The sequence below is a fragment of the Heliangelus exortis genome, chromosome 16 (genome assembly GCF_036169615.1).
Source record: "Heliangelus exortis chromosome 16, bHelExo1.hap1, whole genome shotgun sequence".
Lineage (NCBI taxonomy): Eukaryota > Metazoa > Chordata > Aves > Apodiformes > Trochilidae > Heliangelus > Heliangelus exortis.
The window spans coordinates 5826321-5839773 of record NC_092437.1 but is presented as its reverse complement, the minus strand read 5'-3'; the positions used below and the strand labels follow the sequence as shown (position 1 = coordinate 5839773).

The 13453-nt window shown below is 38.6% G+C and overlaps 1 protein-coding gene across 4 annotated transcripts in view; it reads left to right on the top strand.

Annotated features, from left to right (window-relative positions):
- The window catches only part of GNAS (GNAS complex locus), a 135695-nt gene that overhangs the window by 96885 nt on the left and 25357 nt on the right, over positions 1 to 13453 (top strand). For all 4 annotated transcript variants that reach the window (XM_071760152.1, XM_071760153.1, XM_071760154.1 and 1 more), the window contains exon 5: positions 1846 to 1943. In XM_071760152.1, the coding sequence (XP_071616253.1) occupies positions 1846 to 1943 (98 nt within the window). The remainder of the gene's footprint in view (positions 1 to 1845; positions 1944 to 13453) is intronic.

Sequence of the window (13453 nt, the reverse complement as noted above, 5' to 3'; positions counted from 1 at the left end):
TCTGCCAGATAGTTTAATTAACTACCTAAAGTCTGGTGTACATTATTTTGATGGGAAATTGAAATGGCATATGTCCATTTGAATCAGTTGCTGTTTCAGCACAAAAAATCTCATACCATTGATAACTCAGTTTTTCAGTTTCCCAGCTTTGTAGTAGTAAGTTGAGTGAGTCATAAGATGTTCTATATTAGACTACACTTTTAAAAATACCTATATAAAGCCATCCCACAATGGGTTTGGTTGAAATACAGTGAGATCCTCTCCTTTATCTAGCTACTCCATTTTGCTTTGGAAAGATGTTTTCTTCACTGTGCAGTGATACAGCTGGAGATTGAAGATAATTGACAGGCCCCCAAATGCCAAAAAATATGAAACCTTCAAAATGAAAGCATCCTATCAGTGTAATTCCAGCAATGGGAGAAAGAAAACTGAGGACTGGAATTCAGATTTTTGAGTTGTCTTTTACTTCTTTTCACAGTCGATGGTTGTACAATCTAAAAATACTGAAAATCAAGTAAAATTTTCTTACCAACTTAACCAAAGGAATTTAACTGGATTGTTTATGAACAGTTCATAAATGCAGGAAAAGATCTGAAAAGATAGATCTAAAACTCTGTAGTCTTTTTTAAAACTTTGTAATCTTTTTAAAAGAAATTACAAAAAATTTCTACCATAAAGAAGGTTTTTAGCTGTCGTGTGCATTTACTATTGTTTTTGTGTATGTGCAGCTAATGAATATTCAATAGCAATAAAAAAGAGATGAAATTTATATTTGATAGGCTGTTTCCATCATTGGTATTGTACAATTACACAATCACATATGCATTGTATACATGCCAAAAAGAAGATGATTTGAAAATCTACATCACTAGACTGCTTTAAGATGCCATTGTGCATCTCTAAGATCCCATTTAAAGCATCTATTGTTCTCTTACAGTTCAGGTGTTAGTTAGCAATCTAGAAAAAAAAGACTAATCCATGTTTGTTCATAAAAGTAGTGCCCACAGTGGTGTTTGTATTTAAGTCATTAGGCTGCTGCTGTTCTTCTAAAGTCTGTTCAAAGTTCTTAGACTGGTAGCCAGAAATACCGTTACCTATTGCACACACCCCTGTTGGAGCCAAAGTGCATCTTGTGTCTGCAAAAGAGAACAGGCTTCTGGTCCTGTTTTGTACTTGTGTTACAGGTTCAACAAAACTGAAGCACTATATTTTTGGCTGTCTGCTTTCATTATCTTTCTTGACTTATATTTTTTAAGGTTGACACAATGAAAACGCAGCTTCGTGTCACTGTATTTCTTCTATAGTCTAATATCCTTTTACACCATAAAAGAATAAATTCTGTGCATACTTTAAGTAAGATACAGGTACCTATATAATCTCCAAAGATACTCACTGACTTGGAAAGTCAAGTGAAATATAATCACTGGATCCTACCTGTATGTAAGGACTTCTGAGAAGTAGTGTTTCGTTGAAGGGGGGGGAGGGAAAGCTTGACATCCAAATAAATAAAACATGCAGTGGAATTGTGAGTTAAAGAACAAATGTTACCAAACAGTATTGATTATTAAGAGTGCCAAAGAATATCCATTAATGAAAACTGAACCTTACTTTCAATGTGTAGTTGAACATCATAAAAATGATTGAGAAGCAGTTCTTTTTGATTACAGAGCTCCAAAGCTGAAACAGAGAGACAATTGAAATTGTATTCAGGTTCTAAAAAATGTTCAGTTTTTTATTAAATGTGCTGCCATCTACCATGTTTTACTGTGGTAAATGATATGTTGCCTTTTGCCAATTTTCTTCATGTGTAAATCCATTTTGCTAATGCTATTTTTACTCTTCCAGGAGTTTTATGAACATACAAAAACACTTTGGCAAGATGAGGGTGTGAGAGCCTGCTACGAGAGATCTAATGAATATCAACTGATTGATTGTGCACAGTAGTAAGTATTGCTTCTTTTCTGCTGTATATTGACTGCAATTATACAATTTTTTTAATTGCTAATGACCGTGACATGGGTGGTCCTGATGCTTACTTTTCCTTACTTTGCAAAAGGAGTGTATGCAACATAATGTATTTTTGGTAACCAGCTGTTAACAGAATCACAGAATTATCAGAGTTGGAACGACCTCTAATATAACTCTGCCACTAAAGCAGAAAAGGTAGTAAATTCAGAAAGGCAGGAAAAACTGGCATTCAGCTAGACAATAGCAAGATTGAAAAGACTGCAAATGCTTTCAAGTGGTCTTAATACAGGCTGACAGCTTGATTCAGTGAAAAACTGTATAGTCTCAAATAGTCTCAAATTTCCTACATTTTCCACTTCAACTAGTTCCTTTCCAAATGACAGTTTCAGATACTGTAGCAAGTTTTAGGAAGGTGCAAAGTATGTTGATATGAAACATGTCCATGTTTGTAGCTTTTGCTTTTGGTGCAGCTTGTGTATTTGAACAGAAAGAAATCAGGCAGGAGGAGCCTGCAGTCAGTCACCAAGACTTCTGCTTATGTGCCTTCATGCACATTTCTGATGATTAATGATATTCTGGTATTATGCCACTGTGATAATTATTATTGCCATGAGAGTGCTGCATGTTTGCAGTTATCACAAATAGCAATACAGTATGGTTCAGAGTTTTTGTATGGCAAGATGTTTCTGATAATCGTGACCTTTCCTGATATTTTCATTGTGTACGCAAGAATTTCAGGACATAATTTTGGAATAGTAATTATTAAAACTGTTCTCTGGTAGTTTGAACACACTCTGCTTCCTTTGGAGGAGTTGAATTAAGGTGGAAGTATCAAAGAAATGCAGGTTTCTCATTAAAAAAAGAAATGATGGATAGCATCAGTTTGTCTACTACTGCTTTTCTTAACATGTGGTGAAATAAAACTTTGGTGAAAAAAACCCAAAGGTTATTTTGTTTGTTTGCTTAAGTAGAGTTAAAGGTAATAAACAATTCTGTTTGAAAAGAAAGCAGGGAGATAATTTTACTGAGCTCCAGGTCTTCAGGAGTCTCTGAAGTTTTGCCATTGTTTGTAGTGTGAATCTGTTTCATGCGTAGTGATGTCTTTTGCATTAGGTGACAAATGTTTGATAATTACATGGATGTTTTTTGCAAGTTCAGTTGCTACAAAATAAATACTACAAGATTTTCATTTTCTGTCAACTGTCAAGTAAATTCTGTTTACTAATGTAAAACTTATTAAAAGGGGGGAAAACTATATTTTTTCTTTGTGTCTGATAGAGTTTGTTTATCTGCTTGTTTCTGGTGTTTATTAATAGGCAACTTCTATGATGGGAAGAAGTAGACATTGTTAAGCACTAAGGGGGGTTGGCACTGCTGTTTTAGAAAAAGGAATTAATTTCTTTTTGCCCTGAATGCACAGAAGAAAGCTAAACTTCTTACCATCCCTGAAAGCTGGACATTAATGTTTTCATGGGTCAGCAAGGGGGATGGCCTTCATGATGGTTTTACCATCCTGCTCCATCTAGTGGAATACTTAATTCAGCATCATGGGTAGTTGAGCCAAAAATAAACTTTGTACATTGCTAACAAATTTTGATTTATTTTTAAGATACCATTGCTATCTATTCTAAAAATAATTAAGAAGTCTAATAATTATTCAATTTTAGAATAAAGTATATAGCATTATTTTCTTGCAGAAGGAGCTTTCTAATTGTTAATTCTGATAGCTCTTGTCCTTCCTGTCATTTTTGGTTGTGCAGGGTTGTTGGGTTTTTGTAACAATATATAAAGTAGGAGTTTATTAATAGCATAAGGTTTGCTTGGAGGTTAACATCACTTTGAAGTTCTGAACTTGTTTTTATCATATGAAATTTTAAAGGGACCTGACAAAAACAACTTCCTGTATAATCTGACTGATTGATAACTTGAAATTAACGTGATGAGCATAAGCTAAAAAAGTGTAGCTGAGATTTATCAAGTGAAAGCTATTTTCATTTGAAAGTACAAGCTACTGTTAATAGGCCCAGTAGAAGTTAAAAGAAAAAGTTGAGCAAATTGTCTTGGGTTGTCAGTTCTTTCAGAGAAGAGTTTGGGGTTCTTAACACTTTTGAAGTCCCTGTTCAAAACAGAAAAAGTATACTTAAAGTGGAAGGCAGAAAAGTGGCTTTTCTCTTTCAAGATCAATCCAGCTTCCCAAAATCCCTTTCTTGCTCTTGAAAGTAGAATGAGTTCTTAAATATTAATGGATTCTTTGTTCTGTGGATTACTTTAAAATTCTAAGCAATGTTTCTTGTTCTCAAAAATTAACTTCTTATAGTTGTTTAAAAATTTTTAATTTTTTTTAAACTGTCATTTTTTTGAAACGTGAATTGAATAGTGTGAAGTTGGTCACAGTATGGGCTCATTTTACATTCCACATTCTTTTAAAAAGATCTTATTCACTGTTGGAAGTGACAGAGTTATCTATAGGAAGCTTTGTGAGGAGATTCTGCCAAATATTTAAAAATCAATTTTGTCTGTCTTCCAACAGGGAACAGTGTATATCTTGCAGGGCTTTGTTTGGCTTTCAAAAGTGTTAGTACCAAAATGTAATGAATTTCTATTTCTGCCAATCCTGCATCAAATATATGCAGAGCTTTCTCCAGGATCTTGAAGAGTGTAGGGCGCAGTCTGTGTCACCTGTCTCAGGCAGTGGGCACACTGCAGGCAGGTGGTGCAGGCAGCACCCATCATCCTGCCTGCTGTCTCCTGGGAACTGGCAGAGTCCTTTCCCTCTTCCTATTTCCATCTTCTGTTAGTGGTGCAATGGTGGCAGTGTGGTATTGGGAAGGTCATGAGGACTTGGGTAGTTCACAGTTTGACACAGATGCTTTTCATGGGTGAAAATTGGTTCTCTGTGTAGGCAGCTTAGCTACATTCCAGCAGAATGTTTTCTGCATCAAGGACTGCATGGTATAGCTGGAGGATGCTGGAGCATCTTGAAAGAAAGATGCTGGGGTGATGGAAGCCTATTGCAGTTATAAATGCAGGAAAGAATGGAATTAACTGATGAACAAGTCAGGAGCTCTCCAAGAAGAACAAAAGATGAAGGGGAAGCAACTTTTTGTTGCTTGCCCTTTCTCAGGAAAATGGGAATGAATATAATTCTCTGCCTGTCATGGGTGTCTAACTCCAATGTAGGTCTTTAGAGTCTGGAGAGGTTTTTTTCCACGAGCTTCTGAGCAATAACGTTGAGTACTACAGTGCTTCCTGCTCACAGTAATTTTTCACTGTTTCTCCATGAGAAGTTAATGTTACTGTGCACTGTTAACATTGCTCCACCAAGTTCCTGATTGCATTGGCTCAAAGAAGACAACTTTACCTGAAGCCACGGGTACCACTTTGGCTTTCCATTAAACTGCAGTTGAGAACTTCAGAGGTGTGAAGCTGGGAGGCCTGGCCAGTAACCTCATCTGCTGGAGAGCCCTTCTGGTATTCTGCCCTTTATCCTCAAGCTCACTGGCTAAATGAAAATGTCACTTCAGAGGAGCCCTGCTCGTTTGGAAAGAGTAGCTGCCTCTGCTCATCATGAGCTTTACTGTACTTCCTGCTCAGGCATATTTTACAGTCTTGAGAGGCAGAGAAAGGAAAGGAGGCTGTTTCCCTTTTCTTAACTGGTCTTACAAAGTAATTAGTTTCAATTCTACTTTTAGAACAAGATGGTCTGTGAGGTTGTTACTGCTTTCTCTCAGAGTGGAAGGTATTTTAGCTGTGAGAAGGGGGCATTATCCATGAGGAGGCCAAGTTTCATTGCTCTTGCATCTTGCTGGGGTGTCTACAGAAGAGAACGAATGTTTGTTCTAAAGCTGCCATGTGACACTGCTCTTGGCTAATAATAAACAGAAGAACACAGAAGTGTCTAGAATATAGAAAACCCCAAACGGTGCTATATAAATGATTTACCATCCTTCCTATTTCTTCCCTGAAGATACAGAATTGCACTTTATTTAAAATATCATACTTAATATTATGAGTATAGAAAGCATTTCCACCATGATGTTCCCAGACCTGTTTGTCAAATAAATGCCTCCTGTCAAATATAAACAAACACGATCTCTTTTGAAGTGTTGCTGTTGCTAATGCTTCTACCTCAGTGTTCATTTGGTGAGCTCTGTTCTTGAAGCCTCAGAGATATGCAGCAGTGTAATCAGAGTTAATAGAATCTCTCCCATATGACTGTGCTGTTAGTGGCACGAAGCACCGTTTCCTAAGGTCTGACCCAAAGACTCTGCATGTCGCGAAGAAAACTGTTCTCATGTCAGCAACCTTTGATTTAGTTATGTAGCAAATAAAAAGCAATCAACATGAGCTTCCTAGTGCATTTTTTAGACTTGCTAATGCTAGGCTGTGCTCACAGATCCTTGAATTATTGCTTTAGTTGACCTTGTCCACCAGTTTGATTTTGTGCTTCATTTTACGCTACGCTTTCCTTGCATATCCCCTAGCTGACGCTTCCTGGTTTTGGCTGGAGTGGAAAAGGAAATAATGTGAGAGAGTCTTTGCAACCCATTTCACACCCTCTGCTATCAGGAAGGGCTGGAAGCAGCACGAGGGAGCCCATTCTCACGCTATTTCCTGCTGCTGGCCGTGCCGGCTTTTCTCCTGCCGCCTGCCATTTCGGGGAAGGAGAAGGCACGGGGAGGTGGCTGCTCTAGGTGCAGAGTCGCCTTGCTCGAACTTCAGCACCAGCAGAGCTGCTCTGATAGGTTGAAACTCTGCCAGGCTGCTCCAGTAGAGTTTTATGAGAAGTATTTTTAAAGATGTTTGTTTTTAAAATATTTATCAAAGAAAGGGGGGGAGTGCAGCTATTAGCCGACTGCTGTGCAGGGCTGCTAAAGGATCAGCAGATGTGGACACACTGTTTTTTTAATTTCTAATTTGTTACGGGTTGTAAATTCTTTATATTTTTATTAAGATTTATGGTGTGTTTTATTTCTGGATTTGCTGACTTGTAGAGGGTAATTAAGAGCTCCGATCTGAGCACTTAATGATTTTCTTCCATGTTGATTTCACTTCATAACAAAGTTCCCTTCATGGCACATGTAGTAAAGTGCATTTGCTGAAAGTCTCACCTTTTTACAAAGTGGCTGATGTATCAGGGGTACTACTGTTAGTCTAGTTTCTTGCTCATATTATTTAATACTTTTTAAAAATCTATTTTTACTTTCTTTCCAGTCATGATTTTGGCAGCGTAGTTGCTCTTGTCTCCTCCAGCTCTGCAAGCCATGTCTGTGTATTCACATTGAATGGGACAGGAATTTCCCTGGCCTATATTCCTGGCATACACGAACTTCTTACAGACATTAACAGTTATATTGTTAAACATTCCCATGAGGAAGAATAATATTCATGTCCCCTTTAGCTGATCTAAAACTGATGAGCTTGCCTACTGCTGAGTCAAGTCTTCAGCAAGCCAAGAAACAGACCCAGATAATCTAACTTCTAATCCTTAGTCTTGGTTCTAAAACCCACCTTACTTTATTCAAGATAACTGAATTAGGGTCTTCTCCCTACTCTTTTTCAGCCTGAAGAAATAGAGGATCATAGAATTTTTAGGGTTGGAAGGGACCTTTAAGATCATCTTGTTCCAACCCCCATGCTATGGGCAGGGACACCTCCCATTAGATCAAGTTGCTCAGAGCCCTGTCCAGCCTGGCCTTAAAAAATTCCAAGGATGGGGCTTCCACCACCTCTTTGGGCAACTTGTTCCAGTGTCTCATCTCCCTCATGGCGAAGAACTTCTTCCTCACATCTAATCTAAATCTACGCTCTTCTAATTTGAACCATGTTTTTAAAAAGGTTAAATTTCAATCTAAAAACCTAATACAGCCTAGGTTACATTTTCTTTGCAGACCAGTGGGGTATTTGGTGGAGAAATGGGTTGCTGTAGAAGATGTGAAGCACAGTTTGTGTTTGCATTACTTCAGTGAAGTCACCATCAGCAAAATGAGTCCAAATATATAAGTAGCTGAATTAGACCTGAATACTCCATGTGTCTGCCCTTTCTTGCTGACTGTTGATAGCAGAGATGTGCCTGCTGGCAAGCACTGTGAAAAGCAGATTACCTAAATTTAGCCAATAAATGGATTATGAATCCAACTCATGTTCCCACTGTTGTCACAGTTAATCATAAATTTGTAATTTCAAGCTACACTCAACCCCAGATAAACTTCTCTATCTTCAAAATTAATTACATCCCAGTATGAAGCACAATAAAACAAAAGGTGTCCTGGAATAGCTTGCTGGAGTCTTGCAAATAGAGAGCATCAGTAAATGAAAGTGCTAAAGGTGATGAGGCATAAAGGCAGAAGGACCTTTACTAACCCAAAATTCAAATAATTTAAGTCAACACAGGCCTTTGATTCCCAATACATCACCCTCAGTTGCTGTGAAGAAGTTTGTTTGCTTCAGGAATCCCATTTCTGCCTCCACTTTCACTCACTCTGCTACTTTTAACCCCCCTGTACCCATCACCTTCATTCATTACTTTTATTTCTCATTTGTCCCACACATTTGTACCGTGTCAGTTCCTTTCAGCCCTTGCCTGTAGATGCAACTTCATTTCTGTATCTAGTTGCAAGGGGTTTGCCTTCAGCTGGAGGCAGGGCTGACCCTTCCTGGGTTGGGACTTTTTTCCTTATTTCTTGGCCCAGTCCTGCGTTGAAATAGTCACACTTTGCCTTTTGGTTTAAGTTCATCACTTAGTAATGCCTGCAGGAGCTAAGGACAAACCCTAGGGCAGGTGTTCCTGGGTGTCTGAGTTAGTGGATATGAGTGCTTATTGCTCAGTGTGTTACATGTGCTTTTACATGCAAATGGAACATTTGCTCATACAAGAGCTATTTCCTTCTTTCAGTAACTAATTCACACACACAAATTTTGCTCAGGTTAGGCACACCCTTGCTCAAGGGTACTTTTTTAAATTTTGGCATGAATGCTAACATTGTATTTAAAAAAAAATTTGTCCATAAAATAGTAATTTTCCTATGTGATCCTGAGAAGATGTCCACGTGATTTTTTTTTTTCAATAGACTGCTATTTTCCTCTGACATATAAATTTCATTTGGAATGGCAAAAGCACATCTTTTATCCCCTGAGCCTTTTGGAAGAGGTGCTATGAATATTGCTCTGCTGATAGGTATGAATCTGTAGCAAAATTTGTGAACTATAGAGGCAGGGTGCTTATTCTGCACATAACTGTATGATTTGTATACATGTGTATATCTAAAGCAGAATGCCTCTGGGGTTAGTTATGCAAAACAGTTAAAGAGCTGCCACCTTTTAATCAGGAAGGTGTGGAGAGTTGATTTTTCTTGGTTATTTAGTTTGCTTATTTGTTAGAATTTGAGATATAAATAATTTTCTGTGTAATTAAAATGACTGATATTTTTAAAAGAACTAATATATTAGTAAACAAGATTTCATGTATACATTCAAAGCCCTGACTCAATGGACAATCCAGTTTGAGCCATTATTGTGCTGTTACAGACTTGACACAAAACCAGTATTCAAGAAATAGTATGTTGCATTTTTATACAAGGTCATTAAATGCAACTACTAACATTACTACACAATTTTGTTTTGCTTTATGATTGTAAAGTTTAAGATAAATTTCATTAGTCTGGATTCATCCTTATAGGTAAAGCAGATGGAGTTTCTCCTTCTGTGGGTTAATTTGTTAACAACAGCTTTCACAAACACCACTGAGAGGATGGATTCCTGTGTGCTCTGCCGAGCAGGCTGTCATCCTTTAAGTGATGCCACGTGTTCCTGCAGTGAGGGGATCTCACTATTGTAGTGCACACCATATCAAGCTACAAGTGCAAAGCTGATACATCACACAATTGGTGCCTTTACTGGCCCAACATTTGACAAGGTTTGACATTCAGAAAGTAGAACAATTGGCGGAGCTACGTGACTACTGGAAGCTCAAGATGCTTTGGCTGTACATGGTTCTGGCAGATGTTATTGCCCCTTTTTTTTTTTTTTTTTTTTTTTCTGTATTTTTTTATTTTCACTAAGCACAGTATTTGCTTTTGGGAAATTGGGGAGGGAAAGTGCAGCAAATTCACTCTAAAAATAACTGGTGCAGGTGAAACTTCTGTAATCTCTGTTCTTAAAAAACACATACTAAAGTAAATCTGAAGCAGTAAAACAGTAGATTACTGTATGTATACACAGTAAGCCTTAAATCCTCCGCTTTTTGTGGAGACAGGTAGCAGTCAGGCTGTGTTAAAATGAATTATTTAGGATGAAAAGGTAAAATAAGAGGAGGTGTTGTGTTTATGTAAGCTCTGCAAGGTTGTCATGCACTTAGGGTGTACTAGGCTCCTGTGTTTATTGACTTTTTACACATTAATTTAAAAAATATGCTCAGTTTTACTTTAAATTTCACAAAGTCATTAAAAACCAGAGCAAACAATATCTTGCATTGTTAGCATTGGACTTAATGGTATAGTGGTCTTGGATTATTGTAGTGGTGTAGAAAAACTGGCTGTCAAGTTTGGAGAATGAATCAAAATGGCTTTTAAAATTCTTACTAGTTTCTGAGAATTTTCCCTCACCCTTTCCTCCCATGTTTTTGCAACCTTCCTTTGTGCAAACAGAAAAAGCCCTGTAGGAGGTTTGTTTTAAGCTGTGATTTGAACATAAAATTCAAGATGATAGAGAAGGAAGCAGAACCAAAGCCTTCCATACAGGCTGGAGCAGCCTTCTGTAGGAATCCCTCCCGCAGGAGGAAGATCCAGGTGCAAACTACAGGACAAGCTATAAATAAGGGCTGGAGGAAACGAGAAAGTGTTGGCACTGATTGCATCATTTTTGCATCACCCATGGAACAGCCCAGCTGGCATTGCTGGGGTGGGTTTGGTGCTAGGAGTGCTGGGGGGGCTGCTGCGGGTGCTTGCGGGGCAAGGGGACCCTCTCAGGGCTGGCTGCTGGGGAGACACTGGGAATGCTGCTGCAGGAATAGCAGTGTTTTGGAGGTGCTGGATAGCAGCACACAGGGAACGGGTGTGACCAATATATTTAGGCTATTGCAGTTTACTCACCTGGGTGAGCTGCTGGAAGTTTTTGCCTGACCTTGGGATTGGCTGTTTCTGAGGTTTGCCATCAGCAAACAAGAGGGCTCTTGCAGTGTGAGGTGTTGGGTTTTTTTGCAAGAGTTTCTTATCACTCTTGCTGTATTGCTGCAGAAAAGGAATTTCAAGATTAGAAGCTGACAATTGGGAAAATATCAAACTAAGACCTAAAAGATGTTATGAAACGTTACTAAAGACTTGCTTTAAAAAATGAATTAACAGTAACTGTGCTCCAAAAGATAGGAGGCAACAGAAAATTTCTGATACGAGGATGAAATGGGGCCAGTACATTTGTTGGTACAGTGTGAGAGCACCAGGTTCGATTCCTAATTATTCTCTGGGCTGGAATGCTGCAAATATATCACTGCCAGTCCCAGAGAGAGGGAGCAGTCAGTGCAGTTGAGTTTGCACATTCTCTCCCTCCTTTTCCTTTTCTGTGAAATCCACTATTTGATGCTATACCAGAGCTTTTCCTTCATTGGGGACATAAATGTAAAATTTTTTGGCTGGATACTTGCCTGCATTCACAGGTGTTGCTGAATTTATTATTTTGAGAGACCCCTGACTAAGATGTCTGCAGTACATTTGGTAAAAATTTACCAGCAGGCTCAAAAGTTTATTGAGACCATGTGTTTGCATGAGGAGAACATGGTCATAAAATCCTAACTTCAGGAAAAGCAGGCTGAAAATTAAAAAATAGATTAAGTTTTAATTAGGTGAGTAAGTTTATCAAACTGAAACTGAACCTAAGTATTCTTTAATTATTTTTTTTACAGTATGTGACAAAATCCTAAATAAACCAAATGAAATTGCTGGCTAGTTTTACATCTGACGAAGAATAGTTTTGTAGACAGTGATAGGTTTTGTGATTTGAAACACTATTTTAAAATGATTACTCTGTAGTATATTATACATTGATTTTGTAGCTGAATTCTGTTAAAATTGGTTGGTATAAATATGCTTCTGTGTTAACTATATTTGTATTGTGATACACTCACTAAGTCTCTGAGAAGGATATCCACCAATAAAGCTAAATTGTAGTGTATTCATTATGCAAGGGAGAGGTTTCAGTCTCTGGATGGTAATTTACACTTGAAACGTGTTGGCTGCCCAGTAAATTTTCTGTGAAGGCTGAGAAGTGCCTTGGGTACTCTGCAAGGTTCCCCTTCCCCCAGAGGACTTATGTAAACTGCAGCCAGAGTAAAAGCTATCGAGGGCTAATTTTAGCAAGGCTGTTGCAGCTGGGGGAGGGCAAGAGCCTTGGATCCTGGAGGAGGGTCTGCCCGAGGAGCCTGGTGCTGGTGGGAGCTGCATCCAGCCTGATTCAGGTGGCTGGGCAGTGCTGTGTGGTCTTGGCCCAGAGATTCAAGTTTTTACAGTCAAAAACCAAACCAAAGCACTTCTGCAGCCTGGGTAATCTTTACAGATAAATGAAAACAGTAATACACATTTTAAATCCCCAAAGTTTCTGCTAATTTGCCATTTTTGTTTGTATATTTGGTTTGTATATTGCTGCTGCAGACATGTCTGGAGCACACTGTCCATTACTTTTGCTATTAAGGCCTCCCAGTTGGATTTTAATTACTCATTATGATACAAAATCAGGGATGGTGTAGAAGAGTTACAGAATCTTGAAGCTTCATATGTGGCAAGGCAGTCTTCTTACAGAGCTTCAGAAAGAGTGTGGCTGTTCTCAAACTGAGTCTCAGGAATGAATCGATCCTGCTCAAGTCTACTGTTTATTTTATTTTAGTCTTTTATTAGCTCTGCCTATCAGTATACGTCCCATGCTGAACAGGTTTTGCAGTTAAGGTGTACAGCCTCAGTTCTTCTCTTGCTTCAGGCTGAATGGCTTCCTTTCACAATTTCTGCTGGAGGACTTGGTGTTCAGCTCTGTTCCTTGTAGCTGAACTGCTTTAGGATCCACACATTTTGTTATCAATATGCTCAGTGTTCTGTATTCCTCTATGGTCTTCAGAGGTCTTTCCTTGGTATGATCCTTGAGTACTTCACTGTCCACTGCTCCTCTCCAGACCTCAGCTACTCTAAGATCAGGCAGTCTATTATCTATTTATCATTTTCACCAGCTCTCCTCAGACATGATGAGCTCTGTTTCTGGTTTCCCCTTAACCTTCTCCTGCAGGCAGGCTGCAAATCGTGCAGCTGCACAGATGCATTCTCTACTCCTAAGGAGGGTGATTGAGGAATGGGCAGGGAAAACAGGGCAAGGCAGGATTGGACAGGTCAAAGCAGAACTGCTTTCATTAAACTAAAAGAAAAAACAAACCCCAACCAAACCTCGAGTGTGGGCCTCAGCTGATGTTTAGGATCAGAAAGGTGTTGAGCTGTTTCCCAGTTTCAATCCG